The following is a 27,038-nucleotide window of genomic DNA, read 5'->3' on the forward strand; positions in this document are numbered from 1 at the left end:
TATAAGCAAGATTTTAAAAAAATGAAGTGTCACTGAAAATCATAATTCCATCATGACTACACTTTCTCAGAGTATTTCAAAGGAAGTACAGTGAAATAGTAGAAAGCCAAATTATCTCCTAATTTTCAGAGGTGTTTATTGTAGGTGTTTAAAAGGCTATACCTTATTTTCTTCTCTCTTAATAATGTAAGAAATTTGAAGACTTTGAAACATCAGAAAGATGCCTTCAAGTTAAGAAAATAAAAGCACCACGAACCAATACTGAATGATTTATCATAATTTGGAAATACAAAATTCAGGATTTGTGATGAAGAAAAATTTCCTTCTGAAACTCCAAGATGCATGAGCATTATCAAAAGCTATTTTTTTTTTTTTCAAAAGCTATTTAGAACACTTTCCCAGCTGTGGGAAAGCCATATCCCAAACAGCCAAGAAGATTCCCCAGCAGAAATCCATTTACAAGGCAAAGTCACACCCAGCTTTATAGTTCTCACCCAAATTAGCATGGGGGGGGGGAAGCTTTTAAGTAAAAAACATGTAGTTCCAAAACACACTGTTAAAGTTATGAAATAATTGTGGATCATTTCAAGTAAAAATTATTAAAGGAGCAATAATTAACCACAAGGGGGCATACACACTCCTTAGATTCCAGCAGAAAGACTAAGTAGTAACATGCACTTTGATATATTCTACATTTTCAGTCACTTCAAATTTTCTCTCAGATGGCTACAACTTTTTAACATTCAAGGTTTATTTTAAACCTAACTAAATAGATTCCAGAATACTCCTGCCCTGAAAAATAGTGTTTCAGAAGCCTCTGGAAATGTTGCTGTTACCTCAGCAAAGGATTCAAGAGCAATTAGTTCTAATATATATTAGAACAGATAAATAATAGAAAAATATGGTCTAAAACAGTAGCAAATTTTAGTTTACTATAAATGGAAGACATGGAAAGTTTATCAAAAGAAATGGAACAAATTGTCAGAATAGCGAAAATAAGAGGGTAGGGAAAATTGATTTCTCTGTGTCTGTGCCACAATATCCCTGCATTCTTCTCCCATGACCAAAGTGTTTGTAGCTCATAATAGCAACAGAAGACCTTCACCCCAAGGTCATGGCCTGTGGGGCTGGCCTGCCTCATCGGCCATGTTAAGAATATAGTTAGCCATATCATCTTCGGTGGGTGCATCTGATACCACCCAAGACTCATTTGCTCCAGTCATCTGTAGGCGACAAATAGGGCAATTCCTGTGTCGATCACTCCTATCAGAGAGTCAAATAAAGAACAGTTTGTTTTCTTTTTCTTCTTTTTAAAAAATAGGTGTGCTTGAAAAGTAATACATGTACATGGCTTTAAAAAAAGTAAATAGCAATAAAAGTATACAGTGAAAAATAAATCTCTTTCCACCCTAATCTTTAATTCTTATCCCCAGGGGCAACTACTTTTACTAGTTTCTTACATATTCTTCTAGAGATAGGCTAAGCATGATTAAGGTTGTGTGTATATATACATTACTGTTTTTATTTATTTATTTTTACTTGTCAGTATATCTTATAGGCCCTTATGTAGCAGTACATGCTAGAGCTGTCTGTTCTTTTTAAACAGAACACTGTATGGACAGGGCAGAATTCATTTAATTAGTCTCCGGGAGAGGACATTTGAGTTTTTCCCTATCTTCTGTAGCTAAAAACAAGGGAATGGAAGCATTCAAGGTTTAGAACAGAAGATGAACCTTACATGCAGAATAACTTTTCTGATAGAGAAAGAACTTATATATGAACACTTGAATGAGATTATGTTTTCCGAAGGGATTTTTTTTTGTCTTGACAAATATTATTTTGGAAATTTCAAAAATACCACATTTGAGCCAGAAACATGTGATGCAGGGAGAATGTTTTTCTCTTCATTTCTCAGTGAAAAGTGAGACCAAAGTAATTAAATTATATCAATTGTTCTTTGGCTTTTGTACAAAAATTTAGAAATCTGTTCCAAAAACTAAATGTGAAAGCTAGAGCTGGCATATATTATTCAGATTCATTTCTGGTTCCTCAGAGATATTTTATTAAGATAATTACATGTTCTCTTCTGTGCACAAAAGTCACGATTCTAAGAGTCAACTTCTGCTTCTGGCCAATAGAGACCAGATTTATCTTCCGACTTAATTAGAACACTGGAAAAATACATGAAACAAGGCTTTCAACACATCATCAGACAACACAAGGCAATCATCCCTGAGGATGGGATGCAAAGAAGGTGAGCCCTATAACTGCCAGCTTATTGCCTTGAGAGTTTTTAGGCTGCAGAGTAAACAGAAGTCCAGATGGAGCCTGGCAAACTCTCTGAGTTGAAGAGACACAGCTGAGACTCTCAGGAGGCCAAGGCAGCTAGAGTTCACAGGGCAGAGTACTGAAGTACTTAAGTGCAAAAAGCTGCATAAAGGGAGAATTCTGGAAACTACTGAAGGTCCCCCTAGAGTATATTCGGCAGTCATGATCAATATGTGCATGTGAGGAAGCTACCTGAGGCTCAGGAATCACCCAAAAGGATTTGAAGGAACAGTACCCAAAACTCATACAGGGCTTGGAGTATTGCCTGCTCACCAGACAGACTGGAAAGCTTCCTAACTCCCGCACTGAGCAGAGTACTCTGAAGGGTCCTGCCTCATTAGGGGGGCATAATTAGCTCTCAACTAAACACTGCTCTGGTCCTGCCTAACAAATCATAAAAGCAAGACCCAAAAGGATCAAACTGTTTCCAAGTAACTATATTCCAGAACAAAGCTCACAGATATTTATAGCAATACAAAAATATCCAGTACCCAAAAAGGTAAAAATCACAATGTCTGGCACTCAGTCAAGAACTACCAGGCATAAAAAGAAACACAAAAATACAACCCCAAATGAAGAGGAAAAAAATCAAAACCAATCAAAACCAAGTGAACACAGATGTTAGAACTAGCAGGCAAGAAGATTAACAGTTATCATATCTGTAGTCTATGTGCTAAAAACACTAGAAGACAGAACAAACATGAAATAGAGGCATGGAAGACATTTTAAAAACTCGAACTTCTTGATGTGAAAACTGTAATATCTGAAGCAAAAAATACACTGGATTGGACTAATGATAAGTTAGACACTGCAGAAAGAAAGACTGGTGAATTTGAAAAGAGTGTAATTTTAACTATCCAAAATGAAACACAGAGGAAATTATTTCAAAAAGGAAAATAACAGCAATGAACCATGGGACAGCTTGAAGTGATCTAATATATGTGTAATTTGAGTCCCAGAAGAAGGGAGAGTACAGAAAAAAATACTTAAGAAAATAATGGCTGAAAAATTTTCAAAATTGATGATACAATAAACCTACAAATCCAAGAAGCTCAATGAACCCTATGCATAAGGAACATGAAGATTATTGGAAGGCATATCATAATCAAACTGCTCAAAATTAATGATAAAGAAAAAATCCTTAAAAGCAGCCAGAAAGAAAAATGGTAACACTACCAGGGATTCCCTGGTGGCTCAGTTCGTTAAGCCTCTGACTCTTGGTTTCAGCTCAGGTCACGATCTTGGGGTCCTGGGATTGAGTCCTACATGGGCTCTGCACTCAGTGGGGAGTCTGCTTGTTTCTCTCCCTCTCCATCTGCCCCATGATTTTTCTCTCAAACAAATAAATCTTAAATTAAAAAAAAAACAACAACACATTACCTACAGGGCCAAAAAGATAAGTGTTGATAGCATATTTCTCATGGGAAATAAGGTAAGAAAAATGAGGGTGGAGCAACATCATTAAAGTACTGAGAGAAAAAATAGTATCAATCTAGAATTCTATATCCAGAAAAAATATTTTCAAAAAAGGATGTTCAGATATTCAAGAAAGTCCTATGGAATCTACAAAAAAGCTATCAGATCTAGTAAATGGGTTTAATAAGTTTGCAGAATGTAAGATTGATACATAAAAATCTATTGTATTTCTAGATACTAGCAACCACTGATCAGAAATTGAAATATACTATTTAAATTGTATAAAATTCAAAATAATTAGGGATAAATCTGTCAAAGATATGCCATACTGAAAACTACAAAAATTGATGAGAGAAATGCGAGAAAACCTAAATAAATGAAGAAATATTCTGTGTTTATAGACTGGAAAACCGAATATTCTTAAGAAAACTCTCTTCAAATCAATCTATTTATTTAATGCAATTCCAACCAAATTCCTTACAGCTTTTTTTGGTAGAAACTGACAGACTGACTCTAAAACTCATTTTGAAATGCAAAGAATTAGAATAACCAAAACAACTTTGATAAAGAACAAAGTTGGAGAGCCTACACTTCCTAATTTTAAGATTCAGATTCAGAAAGCTACATTAGGCAAGGTAGCATGGTATTGGTATGACATAAATAGATCAATGGAACAAAATAAGAGTCCAGAAACAGACCCACATATATTTCAGCAACTGATTTCCAGTAAAGGTTAAGGGGCAATTTAGTGAAGAAAAGATGGTCTTTTCAACAAAACGTGCTGGAGCAACTGGATAGCCATTGGCAAAAAAAGAATTTTGATTAATACCTCACACCATCTATAAAAAATTAACTCAAAATGGATCACAGACCTAAATGTAAAACCTAAAACTATAAAACTTCCCAAAGAATAGAAGAAAATCCTTGTGACGCTGGGTTAGACAGATTTCTTAGATATGACACTAAAATCACTATGCATAAATCATAAATCAGACTGATAAATTGGACCTCATCAAAATTAAAAACTCCTACTCTTTCAAAGAGATTCCTAAGAGAACGAAAAGACAAATCACAAAGTGAGAAAACATATTTGTCAGTCATATATCTGATAAAGGACATGTATTCATAATATAGAAAGAATTCTAAAACTTCACCTGATCTTAGCCAAAAGGCCAAGAAGCGATAGAAAGAATTCTAAAACTTAATATGAAAACAACTCAATAAGGAAATAAGATGTGAATGGCCACTTCACCAAAGAAGACATACAGATTTGGCATATGAAAAGATGCTCATCATCATCAGTCAGTAGGGAAATACAAACTAAAACTACAATAAGAATGAATACTACTACACATCTATTAGAATGGCTAATATTAAAAGGACTGACCATACTTACCAGAGAAGAGGTGGGTAGGGTGATGGGTGAAAGAGGTGAAGGGGACTAGGAGTACACTTATCTCGATGAACACTGAGTAGTATGTGAAACTATTAAATCTATATATTGCACATCCAAAGCTAACACTGATATTAACTACACTGGAATTAAAATTAAAAAAAAAAAAAAAAAAAAAGAGCCTGACCCTACTAAGTATTGGCAAAGTTGTAGAACAACTAGAACTCTCATACGTTGCTGATGGGAGTGCAAAATGGCACAAGCACTTTGGAAAACAGCTGGCAGTTTCTTAAAAAGTTAAACATCCACCATATGATCTAGACATTCTTCTTCTAGGTATTTAACCAAGAAAAAACCAAAATATATGTTCATAGAAAGACCTGTCCACAAAAGTATATGGTAGCTTCATTTATAATGGCCAAAATTGGAAACAACACAATATCCATTACAGGTGAATAGATAAACTATGATATACAATGAATGCTACTCAGCAACAAAAAACCTGGAACTACTGTGGGGTGCCTGCATGGCTTAGTTGGTCGAACATCCAACTTTTGATTTTGGCTGGGGTCGTGATCTCAGGTTCGTGGGATCGGGATTCTCTCTCTACTCCTCCCTCTGCCCCTACCCCCTGCTCAAGCTCATTCTCTCTAAAAATAAATAAATAAAATCTTTAAAAAAGGGATTACTGATAACATGCTACAATATGGATAAAATAATTATGCTGAATGAAAAAAGAGCACATGCTATATGATTTCATTTATAAAAATTCTAGAAAATCCAAATTACTTTATAGTGATCGAAAGCAGGTTAGTTGTCTAGAGATTGGAAGGAAGGGTTGGGAAGGAGACTTTACAGTGGGGCACAAAGTAACTTTTGGGGTGATCAATTTGTTCATTATCTGGACTGTGATTTTTTTATGGGTGTATACATGTGTTAAATCATATCAAATTATACTTTAAATATATGTAGTTTATTGTATGTCAATTATAAAGCCACCTAAAGGCTTCACTCTTATTTTGTAAAATAATGAACTTGACTAGCTGATCTCTAAAGTTCCCTCCAGGTCCAGTAATCAGTATTCAAGGATTCATGTTATTCCTTTTCATCACATACAGAGGAAAAAATATAGAAATGAGGAAAATGAAGAAAAAGGGAAGTTTGTGATTCTAGACAAGTCACGCACAAATCTTATATCAAAAGTAAACTGTTAAAAACTAAGACACATTGCCACATTTTATAAACTTTAAATACAAAAATATTTTTAACTGGAGGAGGAAGCATGTCATACATTTCAAAGTACTAAAGAACAAAATCTCTTATACTTAACCACAATATTTTTGTCTTTTTTGAAGTTTATTCATGTACACTTTCCCATTTGACCTTTGCCTATCCCATGAGGGTAGCAGATAACTTACCATTTATCAATGCATTTCTGACAAAAGCTGTGAGCACAAGGCAGGATGAGGTCAGCTCGACCATCCATACAGATACAACACTCCTCCTCATCAGTCAGCTGCTTCACCCTGCAATGTGAAAACTGAGCTGGAGCAATAATATTCTCTGTTGTTATCATGCTTTAAACTTTGTCTCCATTGCCTTAGAAAGCATTATCAAACATCTATGTACCTTCAATATAAAGCAAAACATGACTCATGCAAAATCAGACTAAATTAACAATTTTTTGGGATAACACATATATTTAGGGAAGAAGTATGAAGAGGTACAAATTTCATAAAGAAAAACTGGATAATACTGTGAAGATTAAAAAGAATATATAAACAAAAATTGGAAATACTTTCTCTTTCTGAAAGTAACAGCCCATTTTAATCATATCACATTTATATAAATAGATTCAACTGATAGATTTACTTGTCATGCAGGATACAAAGCTCTGTAAAATATGGACCTTGCCCTTGGATCTTACCATGCTGATGCTGATAATGGGCATATAAATGAAAGAATAACTTAGTCTTAATAATCAGGTGCTACAGTAAATACAAAAGGTAGGAAGTCTCTGTCCTTAAGGAACCCTTTTGGAAGAAAAGGATGTTGAGCCTTCTACTTCAGCCCCAGTGTAGGGTGCCCCTGAGTGAGTCGAGTGCCTTGTTTCCCTTCCTGGAATATCCTTGTGAGTTTGGTAAACTGTAACCTCAGTAACTCAGCTCAAAATATCTTCTCTGTGCTCTAAAAACCAACATTTGCCTCAATTAAAGGACTTAAATATTGAATTTTAATTGGCTGTTAATTGGTTGGTCTATCTACAAACTCTAAGTTCTTTGAATATAAGCAGTTTGTCTTAGGTTCTCAGTAAATGTTTCTTACAATGATGTTAATTTGCTTTTATCCTTCATGCTCTTCTACAATTTTCAGGTTTTCTTCATCAAGCATGTGTTACTTTCATAATTATGCAAGATTTAAATGTTTTGGTGTGCCTAGGTGGCTCAGTCGGTCAAGCGTCTGCCTTCAGCTCAGGTTATGATCCCAGGGTCCTGGGATTCAGCCTTGCATCAAGCTCCCTGCTCATCAGGGTGTCTGCTTCCCTCTCGCCCTCTGCTGCTCCCCTTGCTTGTTCTCTCATAAATAATAAATAAAAATCTTAAAAAAATTAAATATTTCAAAAGTATAGTCACTTAACTATAAACTTCTTAAAGGAAGGAGGTATCTCTAATATGTTTTTATTCCCTGCTGTGCTTATACAAGACATTGATATTCCACTTTAAAATTTGTCAATTTGAACAAAAAGAATATAAGCAAATGTCAAATATACAAGTAGTAAGTGCTAAGAAGGAACAAATGAGTATTTCAAATTTGTTGGAAAGATGAGATTGAAAAGTGACAGAACTTTGATAGCCAGAGGACATTCTAGGTGAATAAATAAAGTTGTGGAGGTAGGAAAAAAAAAATCCCAAAACCTCTGATGCATGTGTGTAACAAAGACGTGGCATGATGCTCCAGGGAGAAAACTGAGAGCAAATGTTGCTTAAATATAGGAGAGATGAAGTGATCCTTGAATGTCAAAATAATATGTTTAAACTTGTTCTGATAGGCAAACTAGAATCAGAGTTGATCAAAAGAAAAGTGAACCCCCACTGAAATAATACTTCAGGAAGATTAATTGGGAGTGCAGATAGGGACATTCTAGAGGGAGGAAAACCAATCAGATTCTTACTTCAGCAGCAATTCACCTGGGAGAAAATTAGGGCCTGGTAAAGGGCCATTGCAAAAGACAAATCAGGATGTTTTAAGAGATTAAACTGATGACAAAAGAATATAGCCACTGAATCAAAGTGGGGAAACTGAGAAAACCTAGATATACATGCATCTCATTTTCTTTTTTTTTTTTTTTTTTTTTTTTGCATCTCATTTTCTAGATATACTCAGTTCAATGTTTAAGCATCTCTTAGGTGCTACATTCTGTACCAGACCCAGATAAACTGGAGTCTCTGCTTTTGAGGAGCTTACAATTTACACCTAAGGAAGGTGTCAGTAGAAGAGACTATAACTGAACCCATAAAGAGGGACAGACTTCTGAAGGTTAGAATTTAAAAGTGAGGAGCAGAGGGCTATGAAGAAGAGCATCACTTTGGACAGAAGTAAAAGAAAGAACAGGAAACACAGAAGCAGCCAGTAGAAACTGTACTATGTTTACTTGATTTTGTGCTAGTAGTACAGTAGCCAGAAGAAGGAAGGAGAAAAGGTCTTGCTCTATTTGTCCTTGTTAGACCACTTGTAGAATGGAGTATTCAGTTCTATGCCTCCTACACTGAAAGAGATAGTGATATAAAGGATTTTCCAGGAAAGCCTCCCAGATATAAAAGAGACTCATGTAACAAAAGCTAAAGGAACTGGAGATGCTCAACCTGCAGAACAGAGGATCAGTGATAATTTTATAATGTTTACAAATATTAGAAGGACTAGAAGAAAGAATAGATTTGTTTGGTGGGATTTCAGAGGCTACTGCCACTGAAATGAGTCGAATACAGTAATAATTTAAAAATAATGAAAGTGAGCTCTTATAGACATTATTACATGCCAGGCACTGTTGTAAGCATTTTACATATATTGACTCACTTAACTCTCAAAAATCCTATGAAACAGATACTATTGTCATCATCCTCAAAAAAAAAAAAAAAAAAAATGAGGGAACAGCAGAAAAAGAGTTTAATAACTTGTCCAAAGGCACACAGTTAGGAGTAGAGCCAGGATTTGAATACAGGCAATTTGGTTCTAGAGTCTGTGGCTATGCTGCCTCAAGAGTCAGATTTGGGCTGCTGTGAGGAATATAATGCAAAAGGAAAATTTTCATAGTGATTAGAGCCATTTGTGTATGAAAAGGCTTGCATCTCTGAGGCAGTGAGTCCCACATACCTCCAGGTGTATAAGACGGACTACCACTTGGCTAAATGTGGCAAGAGTCTTACTACTCAAAGGGTTATTGGTAGATTAGCAGCAGTGACACCATGTGGGAACTTGATGGACTCTCAAGCTCTTCCTCTGAATACAAAGTTTAAGAAGCATTGTCATACAGTGCTTAGCACACATAAAAGAGTAATAATGCAGAAGTTAGGGCATGGCTGTATTGCCAGCCTGGTTTGAATGTGAATCTCAGCTAGGCCAATTTCTAGCCATGTCATTTATTTGTCCAAACCTCAGTTTCTACAGCAATTCGGCAGTGTGTCAGGATACAAAATCAATGCCCAGAAATCAGTGGCATTTCTATATACTAACAATGAGACTGAAGAAAGAGAAATCAAGGAATCAATCCATTTACAATTGCACCCCAAAGCATAAGATACCTAGGAATAAACCTAACCAAAGAGGTAAAGGATCTGTACGCTAAAAACTACAGAACACTTCTGAAAGAAATTGAGGAAGACTCAAAGAGATGGAAAAATATTCCATGCTCATGGACTGGAAGAATTAATGTTGTGAAAATGTCAATGTTATCCAGGGCGATTTACACATTTAATGCAATCCCTATCAAAATACCATGGACTTTCTTCAGAGAGCTGGAACAAATCATCTTAAGATATGTGTGGAATCAGAAAAGACCCTGAATATCCAGGGGAATATTGAAAAAGTAAACCAGAGCTGGGGGCATCACAATGCCGGATTTCAAGTTGTACTACAAAGCTGTGGTCATCAAGACAGTGTGGTACTGGCACAAAAACAGACACATAGATCAATGGAACAGAATAGAGAACCGAGAAATGGGCCCTCAACTCTATGGTCAACTAATATTCGACAAAGCAGGAAAGACTATCCATTGGAAAAAAGGACAGTCTCTTCAATAAATGGTGCTGGGAAAATTGGACATCCACATGCAGAAGAATGAAACTAGACCATTCTCTTCCACCATACACAAAGATAAACTCAAAATGGATGAAAGATCTAAATGTGAGACAAGAATCCATCAAAATCCTAGAGGAGAACACAGGCAACACCCTTTTTGAACTTGGTCACAGCAACTTCTTGCAAGATAAATCCATGAAGGGAAGGGAAACAAAAGCAAAAATGAACTACTGGGATTTAAGATAAAAATCTTCTGCTTAGCAAAAGAAACAGTCTACAAAACTAAAAGACAACCTACAGAATGGGAGAAGATATTTGCAAATGACCTATCAGATAAAGGGCTAGTATCCAAGATCTATAAAGAACTTATTAATAAACTCAACAGCAAAGAAACAAAAACAATCCAATCATGAAATGGGCAAAAGACATAAACAGAAATTTCACCAAGAAGACATACACATGGCCAAAAAGCACATGAGAAAATGATCTGCATCACTTGCCACCAGGGAAATACAAATCAAAACCACAATGAGATGCCACCTCACACCAGTGAGAATGGGGAAAATTAACAAGACAGGAAACAACAAATGTTGGAGAGGATGCAGAGAAAGGGGAATCCTCTTGCACTGTTGGTGGGAATGTGAACTGGTACAGCCACTCTTGAAAACTGTGTGGAGGTTCCTCAAAGAGTTAAAAATAGACCTGCCCTACAACCCAGCAATTGCACTGCTGGGGATTTACCCCAAAGATACAGATGCAGTGAGACGCTGGAACACCTGCACCCTGATGTTTCTAGCAGCAATGTCCACAATAGCCAAACTGTGGAAGGAGCCTCGGTGTCCATCAAAAGATGAATGGATAAAGAAGATGTGGTCTATGTATACAATGGAATATTACTCAGCCATTAGAAATGACAAATACCCACCATTTGCTTCAACGTGGATAGAACTGGAGGGTATTATGCTGAGTGAAGTAAGTCAATCGGAGAAGGACAAACGTTATATGGTCTTATTCATTCGGAGAATATAAAAAATAGTGAAAGGGATTATAGGGGAAAGGAGAGAAAATGAGTGGGAAATATCAGAGAGGGTGACAGAACATGAGAAACTCCTAACTCTGAGAAACGAACAAGGGGTAGTGGAAGGGGAGGGGGGCAGGGGGATGGGGTGACTAGGTGATGGGCACTGAGGGGGGCACTTGGCGGGATGAGGGCTGGGTGTTATGCTATATGTTGGCAAATTAAACTCCAATAAAAAATATACAAAAAATTTATATAAGAATTCAAAAGGAAGAGAATTATAGCAGCTGAATAAATAATGGAGGTGAATGCAGCTGTCCATGGAAATGTAATAATACATAGTGGGAAGTAGGATAAATGGGAGAATGCATCTTTTCTTTTCAGAGTACAGTTGCTACTTTGTAGCCAATGGGGAAGCTCTGTCCACTGTTGAATTCTGAATTTTTAAAAGAAACAGAAAATTTGGATTTTTGTTTATTATCTTATTTTAGATATTGAAAACTAAAAAGACAGTAATAATAGCAACAAAGCAATATTTGGACCTATAGAATGAATAGAGCCCATTATCATTTCCCAGCAATGTCTGGCAGGCTATCTTTTCTACTTCTGCAGCATTGGGTTCTAGAATGTTATTAGACCAATTTTGAATCAACCTGGAAAATGCGAGCATGGTATACAAGAGCTTGACTATACATTGTATAGTCCATGTTTATACTGTGAATTGCAGATCTTTGAGAGTGATGGGTGCTCCAGGCCAAGATGAAGAGGTCCTTGGCATATGTAGTGATTAGGTGAAAGTGACTGCTATGCTTCCAAGAGTGCTCATGTGATTCTTGCTCATACAGATGTTGTCATCTGCAACTGTGAACCTTTGGAAAGCTACGTCTCTTCATGTTGGGGAATCTGGCTATTTTTTTCTCCTGGATACCTCTGATGTTTTATCTTATATAATTCAGATAAGTAAATCATGTTTTATTTACCTCCACTTTTCTGTATGAGGTATTTCTGTGATTCTTAACTATTATTGGCATTTGTTAAAGAGTGGTTGTGTTGGATTCAATAAAATATACCTATGGATTTCAAAATAAAAAATAAACCTCAGTTTCTCTGAAATAGGCCAGTAATTGTATCCCAATGGGGTTGTGAGGATTTAGTGAGTTTATACATGTAAAGGACTCATCAAAATGCCTAATACACTACAAGTACTTGATAAATGTAAACCACTAATAAAAATATGTATGTCTATATGACTGAACCAAATAAATATCTTAAATATCTCTTATGTCTATAAGACTGAACCAAATAAATATCTCTTAAAATCTCCTTCGACTTGAAAAATCTCTTTTTCTATGAACTAGAGTATCAGGGTATAACTAAAAACCAAAAATCATACAAAGGCAAGAAGTAGTCCTGACCTACCAATCAGGCATTGACTTTCCAGGGATAATACCCTTACTTCTTTCACTGAGATGACTACAACAAGAAAAAAGTATTACTTTCATTTCATTTGCTGCCACAGAGTTTAAATATCCTGGTAAATCCTATTCTCAGCTTTCAAGATACTTAAGTAGAACAGAACAACAACCAAAAAAACCACCATTCTGAAGAGAGGAAGAAAAGCAGAAAATCAGACACCTTTCTGTATGTTTACAAAATACAGAAAAGAAAAGCCTAAACACTGCCTATCATGTTCTAAAATTCACTCAGTATTTCAGTACCACTTGTACAGCCAAACCTAGAAAACCAAATAATCTTATAAAGAGAAACAGAAAATGATAAATGGAGATAAAATTTTACTACAATATAGTATTGGAAACCAGTTGGTTAAGAATGGACCAGAAAATGCGACTGTAAATCAAGTGATAAAAGAGAAATTCTTACTAAGCATATTCTTAATTTTAAGGTAAAAGACACTATCAATACAGATTTTTGCTGTCCACTCAGTATGACAATAAGACAGGATGTCAACATGTCTGGACCCACGTAAGACTTTTTCCAATGAGGCATTTACAAATTTAAATTATGGTCACAGTTGTCAAATGGCAACAGGTGGAAGCTTTCACATGCCAAGAGTATTACAGAGAAGGAAAAGAAAGTTTAGATAGAACAATAATATATTAGGCCTGAGTAAACAAGCACCATCAAAGAAAATCCTGGCTGACTTCATTTCCTTCTGTTAATTCAGTACATGCAGTATGTGCACCAACTCCTTGTTCATTCCTGAATGGACTGCCAAGTCCTAGAGCCAATATTTACAATTTTTAATGCTCTAATTAGTCAGATACTTTAAAGGAAAACTGGAATGATTTTGCCAGATTCTTGGACCTAATTCTCTGAAGGGCTTTAATTGTCTAATAACATAAATACCTGTTATAAGAGAGATATTAATATCTTTTGTCATTAAAAGCAAGCATGGAGAATGGAGAGTGCACTCATGGAAACTGGGTTGGTAGAAATACTACCTGGTGTAAACCACTTTAATTTTTCTTTAATTTAGCACTCTAACAGAGCCCTGAGGCCCAGAATAATCAAAAACCTGATGTGGGATACAGTATTAATTGAGATAAAAAGCAATGTGATTTAAGATATCACAAAGAATGCTAGGAAAAGTATACTGAAATTTCAGTAGTTTGTATACTGGAAAAGAAGAGAAACAGTACTTAAGCATTATGTACCTTCCCATCCAAAGACTAGCCTGACAAGATGTTACAGATGATGAGTTTTCATCAGGATCTTCAGAGGTGGAGCTCTGGGCCAATACTCCTGATGCTTGACTTGTGATGTCTTTATAAAGCTGAATAAATTGGTACAAATTCATGATCCGTGATGCTTCCACAATGCCAGTGCTTTTATTAATCTAAAAATACAAAGAAAATGAAAAAAGAAAAGTTCATAATTTCTCTGGCCATTTTTTCAAAGTTTTAATTTAAATTCCAGTTAGTTAACATGCAGGGTACTATTAGTTTCAGGTGTAGAATTTAGTGATTCAACACTTTCTGTACAACACCCGGTGTCTTCCTTACTCCCTATCACCTATATCACCCATCCCCCTCCTCTGAACAATTTTTCCCAAAAAGGGGGAACAAATATTTAGTCAAACATCTGAGGAAATCAAAGTTTTCAAGGTTTGCAAATTACCTAACAAGAGGGAAAGAGTTTGAGCAAATGAATAATAAATGTCATGTCTCCTATATTTATGGAATTCAAAATACTTGCAGACATTTATCTCATTTGATACTCAAAATAAACCTGTAGGGTTGATTAGGCATCACCCTGTTCAGAGTTGATGGGGACAGACAACTTTCCCAGACCTAAAAAAATGAATTTTAGAGATCAGTATTGACAATTCTTTTTAATTTCTTAAAGAATTCAACTAAAAGATTTATTTGAATTCAATACCTGCATGCCATTCTACTACAACTGAAACAACTGATTCCTTTCTCGAATATCTTAAGTTCTACCTTATAACAAAACTTCCAAACTAAAGCAAGAAAATTACATTAAAAAAATCCTAGCAAAAAGTGGTTAAATTCTTTCCAGAATGCTATTTTGAGTTTTGGCAAAAAACTTTTTTTTTTTCTTTTTAAAATATGAAGTGGAACTAGTGGCCTACAGATTGTTAACTCTCCCCCCCTGGAGCTTATATTCTTAATGTGAGGAGATATTTGGGGCAAGCGTGAGGTAATAGGTAAGGAGAAATACTGCTTTAATAAGACTCAGGGAGTCATAGAGTGGGACATATATTTTCTTTTGAAGTGATCGAAATTGAGAGGGCACTGTTCTTGGAAGAACCTGAAGTAATCAGTGACAGATTAGTGAGGTGAAAGACTTTATTTTAGCACAGGGGATGGTATGGAATACTCTGGGAACAGAAGCAATGAAATCTATGAAATACATATCAGAGTTAGCAAAGTCAGAAAATATTTACAAAGAAATGAATGCAGGAAGAAATATAGAGGGCCTTAAAATTGTGCATGAAGTAGGTAGGGTTTTGAAATGTGTTGATGGCAATGGGGATATGGGAAGGTGAAGTAGATAGATACATATTAAAAAAAATTACTATATCAACATTTCAATATTTGGGATGAAAATAATAGTTGTAACTGAAGTTTATTAACTGTTTATTATTTGAGAAGGCAGTGAGAAAAAAAATTGAGAATCAACTATGAATGAGATTCTATACTGTGAAAATGGCAGACCTATCTCTAAAACTGATTATATTTGGGGGAGGTAAAATCTATATGGAGATCCAAATGTTAGATTCTTTGTAATAAATGATTATATATGAGATAGAGGACAAATATATAGAATTAAAGGTGATAGGAATTTACAGAGGCTTGTATAACAGATTTTCAGAGCTGAGGAAACTAGGCCAGTCTTCTTTTATAACTGCACACTTCAGAAGAAATAAGGGAATAAGTCCTATAAACTTGGTGTTTAATAGCAAGGTTTATCCAACTAAACTACTGTAATCAAGCATTCATGCAACAAATATTTACTGAGTACCCATTATGTGGATATTATGCATATAACTATCTGCTATGTGTACTACTCTAGGCACTGGTGACCTAGTGTGTATAAAACAAAATCCTTGCCCTCATGGAGGCTACTCTATAGGTAGGAGAGACAAAATACAGATTAGATGAAATGGAAATAAGTGTTACGGAGAAGGTTAAACAAAGAAGAGGACATACTGAAGGGTTGTAGAGAAGGCCTCACAGGGAAGGTAATATTTAAGTACTGGAAAAGGAGCAGAAATGAGTCATTTGGCTATCTGGGGGAGATCATTCCAGGTTGGAAGAAAAGTAAGGGCAAAGACTGTTAGGTAGAAGTGCACCTAGTGAGGAGCACAAGAAGTCTAGCAAGGAGCTCAGGGTGGCTGGACTAGAATGAGAGAGGGAAGGAGAGTGGTAGAAGATAAGGAAGGGTAGGGGGATGAGGTGGAAACAGAACATACAGACTTCACTTAATCATAGTAGTAACTTTGGCTTTTACTCCAAATGCATGGGAAGTCACTGGAAAGTTTTGAGCTAAGGAGTAATAGTAATATGATTTGATTTCATTTCATATTATGTAAGTGGAACAGGCTGGTTGTTGTGCGGAGACTAGATAGAATAATAGGGACAAGAGCAGAAGCAGGGAGACCAGTTAGGGGGTAGTAGTAGTGGAGATGGTGAAAACTGACCATATTTTTAATACATTTTGAAGAAAAACCTGTCAGGATTCACTTAGGGATTGACTGTGGGATAGGAGAGAAAAAGAGAAGAGTAGCTGGTGCCAAGATTTTGGTCTAAGTAACAAGATGGATGAAAATAATACAATTCATGAAGTTTAATAGCCATCTTAGTCCATAATTTTAATTAGCCCATTAATCTTTCTAATATTATTACCATAAAATATTTCATTTAAACATCATTTGGATTATTTTTAATAATGAATTAAATATTGTTTGAAGATAATCATGATAATAGATGGCAAACAGTCAAGATAAGGTCTTTTTGTAAATACAGAAGGTTATAGCATAGTTGTTTAGTTGCTTAAGATGAAGAAATATGAAGTTTCCTCTCAGTTTTTCATGTTGGATTTCAACTCTTTTTTTTCTAATATCAACACTGACTTCTCATAGATTCTTTCAAAAAGAACCCAGGGAATGAAAATAAAACATTTCTTTAGAGTAGATTTTTTTTTATGATTTTATTTATTCACGAGAGACAGACAGAGAGGCAGAGATACAGGCAGAGGAAGAAGCAGGCTCCCTGTGGGAAGCCTGATGTGGGACTCGATCCTAGGACCCTGGGATAATGGCTCAAGCCAAAGGTAGATGCTTAACCACTGAGCCACCCAGATGTCCCTAGAATAGACCTAAAATCAAGAAAAACTACACAAATGAGAGCTCTGTTGCTTAGCTGAGGGAGAGAAACTCAAGCATACTCTGCACTCAGTCTGAAGCCTGTTGCAGGGCTTGATCCCATGATCCCGAGATTGTAACTTGAGTTGAAATCAAAAGTTGGCCACTTAACTGACAGAGCCACCCAGGCATCCCTGCCTATATCTTTATTTTATTTTTATTTATTTATTTATTTATTTATTTATTTATTTATTTATTAATGATAGTCACAGAGAGAAAGAGAGAGAGAGAGAGAGAGAGCAGAGACACAGGCAGAGGGAGAAGCAGGCTCCATGCACCAGGAGCCCGATGTGGGATTCGATCCTGGGTCTCCAGGATCGCGCCCTGGGCCAAAGGCAGGCGGCGCCAAACCGCTGCGCCACCCAGGGATCCCCCTGCCTATATCTTTAAAACTTGTTCTTTTCTATTTAGAATCTTAAGGAAGGTATTTTATCACACACCGATGTAATGGTTAGAGATACTAAGGTGCAAAGAATTCGACTGATAGTAAATTAAACATCTTAAACATTAATTCCATGTTTGCTAAAGAGGAGCAACAGAATACCAAGGGATCAGATACCAGATATTCGTATTCCCACAGCTCTCTACAATTTATACTGGCATCTTTGATATCAGCTGAGTACTTTATGAGGTAAAGATGGAGAGAGAATGTAATTTTGGTATTATACTATATCAATCAACAAGGAAAACTTCAACCTATCTTAGTCATTTAAAATGAGTATTTCCTCTATAGATTTTTGTTCACTCAACATATACTGAGTTCCTACCATGTGCAAAGCAGTACAGGCCATAAGAAATACAAGGATGAATCTAGATAGAGTGCCTGCCTTCAGGAGTTTCCTATCTACTAGGAGAGCTAAGAATGCAAATAATTTTATTCTTAATGTAGAATTTAATTACGAAGTATAAATAAAATGCTATTGGAGTTTAGAAGAGGTAGGAGAATTTGCTAGTGAAGACTTTATGGATGAGATGGGATTTGAGCTGGACCTTTAAAGAGCCATCAAATTTAGCCATGCAGAAATAAAAAGGTGTGGCAGAAACTATTAGCTGATTACCCACACACTGTTCCCATTTTTCATTGCCAGCAGCACCCTGATTTTGTTTTGGTGTCTACCACTCCCTGAAATGACTCACAAGTCAGTCCTTGTTAGTCTAACCTACATCAATCATAGTAACCGCAGCTCCTCGGTCAGTGTGTAAGAAAGGGACATGAGCTAATAGTGATCCAATGAGTTGAGAAGAAAGATCTGCTAGGTCTTTGAATTAACCAATCCAGGAGCTGCTTTATTTATTTATTTTTTTTTATTTTTATTTATTTTTATTTTTTTATTTATTTGTGATAGTCACAGAGAGAGAGAGAGAATGAGGCAGAGACACAGGCAGAGGGAGAAGCAGGCTCCATGCACCGGGAGCCCGATGTGGGATTCGATCCCGGGTCTCCAGGATCGCGCCCCGGGCCAAAGGCAGGCGCCAAACCGCTGCGCCACCCAGGGATCCCTGGGAGCTGCTTTATATCAGGATTTCTTAATAAGTGAGAAAATACATACCATTTTTCTTTAAACTAGTGTAACAGGAGTTTTCTGACTTGTACCTGATGGCAACTTAAATGACAGAGGAATGGACATTCTAGTTGAGGGAACTCTGAGCAGAGTCACCGAGGTGGGAAAGTAACAGCTATACGGCCTTCAATTAGTTAAAGCCTCGTCAGACTGTGGAGTGCAAAAGGTGATAGTGGTAAATAAAACAGAAAAGATAGGGGCAACCCGGGTGGCTCAGCGGTTTAGCGCCGCCTTCAGCCCAGGGCGTGATTCCGGAGACCCCGGATAGAGTCCCATGTCGGGCTCCCTGCATGGAGCCTGCTTCTCTGTCTCTGCTTCTGTCTCTGTCTCTCTCTCTCTCTTCTCATGATTAAATAAATAAATATTTTTTAAAAACCAGAAAAGCTAGTTTGGATTGATAATAGACTGTTGAGGATCTTGAATGTTAGGTTAAAGAGCTGGGACTATTTTATAGCCAATGAAGAATTGTTGGGGAGTTTTTAATAGGAAAGTCATCTGATGAGAGTTGTGCTTTAGAAAGGTTATCTCAATTAGAATTAGGAGAAGAGTCAGGAGGTGTGGAGATTAATCACAGAATCCAAGGTAATCTGATTGAGAAGAGGAGCCTTAACTATAGTTACAGTCTCCTAGAGGGCACGGCATTTGTCTTATGAATAGACTGGAAGTGAAACCTGGGTAGAGGTAAAATTGACAAGATCAGGTAGGTAGCTAATTACTATGCAGAAGGCAAGAAAAGGAGTCAGAATGTATATTTTTCAGAAACAACCTTTGTGACTAGAGTTCTTATAAATTCACCCTGTGTCCTTTGAAGTTGACTTTCAAATAGTCCTGAACATTATGTGCAGTATAAATTTGTTGTGGGATGATGGGAATATGGATATACTGAGCCTATCTGAATGGGTTTTATATGTTTTTAGCTCAGTTCTTCATTTCTTTACTTTATTCCTTTGCAAAGTCAAAAGTTGCAGATTTCCAGAGTTCTTTTGAGAGTATGTGTATTTATAACACTGTAAGAAGGAAAAACCCTAATGAATTTAACATAAATATAAACCCAAAAATAAAGACAAGCAAAAAACCAGAAAATGGAAATAACATGTGATTGGTGTACAAGTTGTGAATCTAGGAATTGAAGTATAAATAACAGGCTGTTGGATCAAGCTGTCGGTATTTCAATGTGTGTGTTCTGTTACTATGATTTATAACACATTATACACTGCATGAAGTTATACTGCTGCCCACACTAGTACCACATTAGCTACCTCTGATAAATAATGCAAAAATTTTTAATGATGTTTCTCTGATAGTTATTATATTGCTCTTTAACTTTGGACTTTTAAAAATAATCAACCAAGTAAATGTTTGGTGTGGATAGACCCTACATTCCACACTAAATGCTTAGGGTGGACAGATAGCTGAATGGAATAAACTATGTTATGTATTTTCTCTAAATCAACTGTAAACTTTAACAGTACCATTTACCTTCAGGCATTAGTCAAGTCTGGAATTAACATCTGTCTCTGCTTCTCTAAACTCTGTAAGGTTCTCTTACTACTTAAGGTGATTAGAATGTCTAATTTGATCAAATATCCACAATCAATCCTATTATCTTAAAGCAGAGTAGTGGCAATCGACCCACTGGGAAAACAAGCCATATTATTTGGGTAACTCCAGGGTCATGACACAAAAGAAAAATCCTTACTCAGTAAGTAGTTCTTTAAGGGTTTATTTATTTATTTATTTTTTCTTTAAGGGTTTATTAGGAATGGAATTCAGGGCATTTATGAATGCTCAATTTATTGTTTACATACATATGGATGGTTTTATTGCTTGTTTTAGAGCAGGAGTTGGGGTAGGAGAAGGGCTAGTAAAATTCATTCTTTCATTTTCAACAAAAGGTTTGTGGCCTCCAAAAGGTTAATAACCATCCATGTAATCTACCCATTGGTGGACGAATCTTCTATGACAGCTGCCATTATATTTTTCAGCATAGTTGATATATTTAATTATCTAAATTTAAAAACCAACTAAAAGATAGAGTACTGATGATGAAAAATCCATTCTATAACCAAAAATTTCCAAAAACAAAAACAAACCAAAAACCATACAAAAACCAAAACACAAAACCTAAAAATACCCAAATCTTTCTAATGGATTTTTAAATTATTTTTTATTTTTATTTTTTTATTTTTATTTTTTATTTTTTTGGATGTTTAAATTATTAAGTGAATGAAACCTATTCTTAAAAAGAAGTGATCTCCTAAGATTAATTTTTAAGGAGTCATCTTAGAGCTACATAGGTGTTACCTTAGGATTCCACAGACAGCTAAAATCCAAAATCATATGAGGATAAGACGTTACTATCATCTCCTTTGATTATAAAAATCTCTGCTATATGGCAACTACATAACAAGTGAGATTCAAACAGTTAACCTGGAAGGCAATAACACTAACAAAACTGTGTTTTACAAATAAATGTCAACAAATGTTAATAATTAGCAAATTATTGGATTATTAACATTAATAATTTGCTAATTCTTAACATTTATTTCTACTATATTACACTATCAAATGTGGCTTTAATCACCAAAAGAATTTAAGTTCAGAGTTAGAAGTCCCTATCATTCTCACCTTCGTACAGACCACACGTACAACCACTTTCCAAAAGGCAGAGGAATCAGATCCAGGTTGTACCTCAAAGAGAAGATGTTTTTCCTGGCCAGAAGCCACTTTAGCAGTTCTGAAAAGAGACAAACATAATTGTTAATTTTATAAAAAGTCTTACAAAGTAACAGAGCTATGAAAGCAGATTCAAGAAATACTTTAAAACAGAGAAGAAAATTCAAAGAAAATACATGGACACACATGATCGCAATAATTAGATTCTTAAAACATAGGGATAGAGAATGTTTTGATTATAAAAGTACAACTAAGTTTTTAACATCAACAGAATGATGTTTATAAATCTTTCCATGTCACATCTCAATGGTTTTTAAATGTCTAAGAACGACATCTAGAAAAAAACACATCCAAAGAATCAAGTACTTAAAAGTTTAGCTGGTTTCACCTATCCACATTTTGACTAATTGCCTCAGATGTATAAAGTATGAAAAAAATCTTGCTCTTTGTTGAGTCCTAATTTAAGCAACAACATACACCTCTTTGAAAAAAATTTTTTTGTAACTTGGGACTGGATCAAACCAAGATTTTGAGATACCTTAAATATACCTAGATTTTGAGACACCTTAAATATACCTTTGCTGTTTTCCTCAAGCAGAGCAATTTTAATTTAGAGTGTCACAGGATTCTAGCATAAAAATATAACTTTTAGAGGATAATTCAGTATCTTCCCATTAATGCCAATTTAAATTAGATCAAAGATAGACTTACAAGTATTGAGACTCCCTTTTATTATTAGTCACATTCTGAGCACCAGGAGGGAGATCACCTTAGAACGAAATGATGTACAGCTAAATAGAGGCAACTGAAAATTAAGCAACTAGCCCTAGATAGCAAATTCTGCCAGGGAAAGTAATTCGTCTGTGCCAGTTCCCAGTTGTTTTCTAGTAATCAAGCCATGCTTCTTCTGTATAGGTTTAACTTTATAATTCTCAGACAGCACTGCCCTTGGGAAATGCCCAACTCTGACCCATGGAAATCAGTTTTAAGAACTGAATCCAGTCAGAACATCCTATGCTAAATAAATCAAAGGAAGACATTCTTTACCATCATTTTTTTTAACCATCATTTCTGTATTACACAGTAAGTTTAGCTTGTGCATCCTTTCATATGACATATATATCTGATATTTTTAGACCAAAAAGCAAAATTTTATAGAACAGATGGCTTATGTATATAAGTTCCAAGACTCTAAAGGGATGGCAAATGACATTGATTACTCTTCATAAAAGTCGAAACAATAAACTCAAAAAAGCATTCCATTCATGATACTATTAAATTCTTAATCTATATTTACTCCTTAAGAGTATGGTCCCAGAAGTAATGTCTCAAATACTACTATTTGGATAATCTAAAAAAAGAAAAAAGTAAAACGCTAGAGTTTTATGACTATATTTTTATTACAAAAGATCAGACAATTCATATACATAATAAAATGTACAATCTCCCTTCACTGCCCGCCATTTCCAATTTCCCAGAAACACAGTACATATACTTATAGTTCATTTTCTATGCATTTACATGTATATTCATACAGGATCCATCCATTACATCCATACAGGATTTCTTTCATTTTTTTTTTTTTTTTAATGAAATCTAATGTTTTCTAAAAGAAACTATCGGGATCCCTGTGTGGCTCAGCAGTTTAGTGCCTGCCTTTGGCCCAGGGCATGATCCTGGAGTCCCGGGATCGAGTCCCACATCGGGCTCCCTGCATGGAGCCTGCTTCTCCCTCTGCCTGTGTCTCTGCCTCTCTCTCTCTCTGTGTCTCTCATGAGTAAATAAATAAAATCTTAAAAAAAAAAAAAACAAAAACTATCTTTTAAGATAACTAACTTTTAAGACATTCTCTATTCTTCATGACTGGATAATAACAGTAGATTCTATTTTAATAGCTTCTACACAGATCAGTATAAAAATTGATAAAGATTAAATCACAAAGAAAAGGCATAGTTCTATTAGATACACACTAAGAAGGCAGAGAAATTTAAATTCCATCTTAGAAATCTATTCAAGAGTTAAAGAGATTTAAAGATTGTAGCTAATTAGAAAATATTAGCAAACAAAATACCTTATTCTTCAGTGGTGACAAATGAATTATTACTATTTACATATTTCTCTGGCAAAAATAATGCTCAGTGAACACAGATTTATTTATTTATTAACCAGATGAATTGGTTGATGTATAGAAATCTGGGTGCCCCCTTTGACAATCCCAGGAATCTTTCTCTAGAGTAGCTAATTGGCTTATTCTCTTCTATTATGTACCTCTTTAGTACTTTCAAACAAGAATTGATTTATAAGTCTGTGTTTAAAATTCAAGTTTCTTTGGTTTCTTTGCTTCTATTATATATTTAAAAATAGCCACATAGAAAGTCTTGTCATAGGTACTCAATAAATATTTGCTAACTGATGCTGAAACATTCAGTCTTACCATCAATACTTCTGGTTACGTCTTAGATAGTCATGGCATATGTGGCGTATATCAGGGAGAAAAAAATAGAATGAAAAAGAACAAGCCTTACATATCATTAAGTTCAGCTACTCTCCCAAGAAATTCTTCATAAGTTAAGGAGCCACTTTCTCGAACCAATGTGACATGTTTTGCTACTTTTTCTGGTAACTTGTTAAGAACCAACTGTGTCTGATCCGAAAATTGCTGTCCCATGATGAAAGGATGTCTTTTGAAATCCAGAAACAGTGTTGCTTCACATAGTTATCTGTCAAATATACATAAAAGTTACTTTTATATACTTTTATATACACTATTAAAACAGCAAAATACCCATCCCTTCAAGAAAATAAGAAAAACTAAGAATACCTTTAAGTGAGCGTTCAGTAGACTTAAGTAAGTCTAAGGTGGAATTTATTTAAATGACTATATTTTTAAAGAAAAGATTTATATTTCTATTTTTTAAGAACATACATAGCTAAATGAAAAAATAAAATTCACTTATATTACTGGTAGGGTGGTAAACCTCTAATTCCTCTAATTTTGCCAACTCAAAACCATTACACACACACACACACACTTATGTATTTGTATTTAATAGGAAGCTTATTTATATAAATTTCCCAAGAACATTTCCTGATTACCTACCACATGTCAGACTCCTAACTAAGGACTTCCCATATAGTACCTCATTTATTTCTTATAATAACCCTAAGAGGTAGGCATTATTATGTTCCTATTTTATAGATAGGGAAATAGAGCTAAGTAAAACTTATCTAAAATTAAATGGTAAGTGGTTGAAGTGAACTTTGAACTTATGCTTTCAGATTCTAGTGCTCATATTCTTAACCACTATGATATACCAAGATATATAATCATGAAATAATTACATCAGCTAAATAACATTTGCTGTTGAATTACTTTATTTGTAAATATGCACCTTAATTTTAATTGTAAAATATATGCAAATTAAACAGGTTTTTGGTTTGAAAACCTAAGAGAATTAAAATATTAGATAATTTAACCACCTCACATTTTCTGCTTAGAAAATAAAAAAGACAGCACTTTGGCATTCTCACTTCTCCAGGTTTTTTTTTTTTTTTAAGACTTTATTTATTTATTTAATACTTATTTGAGAGAAAGGCAGAGAGCACAAGTGCAGGAGAGCAGCAGATTCCCTGCTGAGTGGGGAGCTGGACTCAGCCCAACATAGAGTCCCAGGACCCTGGGATCACGACCTGAGGGGGAGGCAGATGCTTCACCAAATGAACCACCCAGGCACCCCTTCTCCATGTGTTTTATTTAATTTAGTTTACTTATTTAAAGATTTTATTTATTTATTCATGAGAGACACACACAGAGAGAGAGAGAGAGAGGCCAAGACAGAAGCAGACTCTCTGCAGGGAGCCTGATGCAGGACTAGATCCCAGGACCTTGGGATCATGACCTGAGCCAAAGGCAGATGCTCAACTACTGAGCCACCCAGGTGCCCCTCTTCATGTGTTTTAAACTTAGTGCTTAAAAAAACAAAACAAAACAAAACAAAATGTAGAGTTTATATAATTTGTTTTCTAAGTATGAAGGTGATACTTCAGCTAAAAGGCAAGATCACTGCTTTTATAATCTATTACTAATATAGATCAGTAAGTTATTGAATTGACTTAAAAATGTTATAAAACATTTATTTAACAACTACTTAAAGTCTTGAAAGATCTATTTCTATGAACTGTGGCTAGAGAAGAATTGAATGTGTTTATTCTATAAATTATGACTTATCAGAATATCAAGTATTGAAAATATAGTTAAAATAGAAAATAAAGTTTTAGTGTTTTTGTCTATGCTGACTTATTCTGTAACTTAATATTAAAATCCCTATTCAACACAAATACTATTATTACTAATAGTAAAAGCAGCTAATACTTTCTTTTTTTGTTTTTAGCTAATACTTTCTATCACTCCCATTGTGATCTTCTTAGCACACAATCTTCTAAGCACTTTATGGGTATTCACAAATTCACTCATTCACATCCCTGTAATAGCCATTTCATAGATGAAGAAACAGGATAGTTAAGGAAACAAGCACAGAGAGGTTAAAACAACAGTCATATAACTAATGTTATTTTTTTTTTTGTAATAAAAAATTAGAAGAAAAAAGCAGGGATGCTGGGGTGGCTCAGTGAGTTGAGTGGCCAACTCTTGATTTCGGCTGGGGTCATTTTCTCAGGGTGGTGAGATGAGCCCTGCCTTGGGCTCCCCCGTGGGGACTCTGTTTGAGATTCTCTCTCCTACTTTCCCTCCTCTTGCTCCATGCACTGGTGCGTGCTGGCACGCACCCACTCTCTCTCAAATAAAGAAGTTAAATCTTAAAATAAGAGAAGTAAAAAGAATTACAATAAAAAATAAAAAAAGAAGTAAAAAGAATTACAATAAAAAAAAATACAAGAAATTTCATCTTATCTACTCACCAAAACTATCATTTTTACCACACAAATTAACATTCATATAAAGCAAGTTAAAATAGTAACAATTTTATATGAAAAGTCTGCTTTATTTTGAATTAAAAAATAAGAAAGCTCTAACTATAAAATATAAAATATACGTAACTTTGAAATATAAAAGCATTTACAATAAGAATTCTCAGTAACCCTAAATATGTACATTTATTTTTGGTATTACAATTTAAGTTACTGTATTTGAGGTTTATTCTTTTAGTCACATTAAACAAAGGAAAAGTACAGTTATACTAAAAAAGAAAACTCAACAATTACTGTTTTGAATCTAAGCCTACTTGGCAGTGATATATATTACATTAGAGAGGTAAATGAAAGAAGTTGTTGAGGAAGATCCAGGTCACCAAAAAATCTCTGAAGGCGAAATTATGTATTTTAAATATAGCCAAGTGGATTCATAGCAACTGTATCCAAAGAGAAAGATCTTGGTTTAGAGACGGTCTCTAGGGTATTCAACATTAGTGATTTCTGGATTTCACA

The 27,038-nt window shown here is 35.1% G+C and overlaps 1 protein-coding gene across 1 annotated transcript in view; it reads right to left on the reverse strand.

The window, feature by feature from the left end:
* Window positions 1–485: 485 nt before the first annotated feature.
* Window positions 486–27,038, reverse strand: part of RNF141 (ring finger protein 141) — a 34,026-nt gene continuing 7,473 nt past the window's right edge. The window contains 5 exon segments of the mRNA NM_001048019.1: window positions 486–1,263; window positions 6,556–6,663; window positions 14,126–14,307; window positions 21,549–21,659; window positions 24,121–24,316. Of these exon segments, the coding sequence (NP_001041484.1) occupies window positions 1,113–1,263; window positions 6,556–6,663; window positions 14,126–14,307; window positions 21,549–21,659; window positions 24,121–24,264 (696 nt within the window). The 5' untranslated portion in view covers window positions 24,265–24,316 and the 3' untranslated portion in view covers window positions 486–1,112.

Source organism: Canis lupus, chromosome 21, assembly GCF_011100685.1.
Source record: "Canis lupus familiaris isolate Mischka breed German Shepherd chromosome 21, alternate assembly UU_Cfam_GSD_1.0, whole genome shotgun sequence".
NCBI classification, from domain to species: Eukaryota; Metazoa; Chordata; class Mammalia; order Carnivora; family Canidae; genus Canis; species Canis lupus.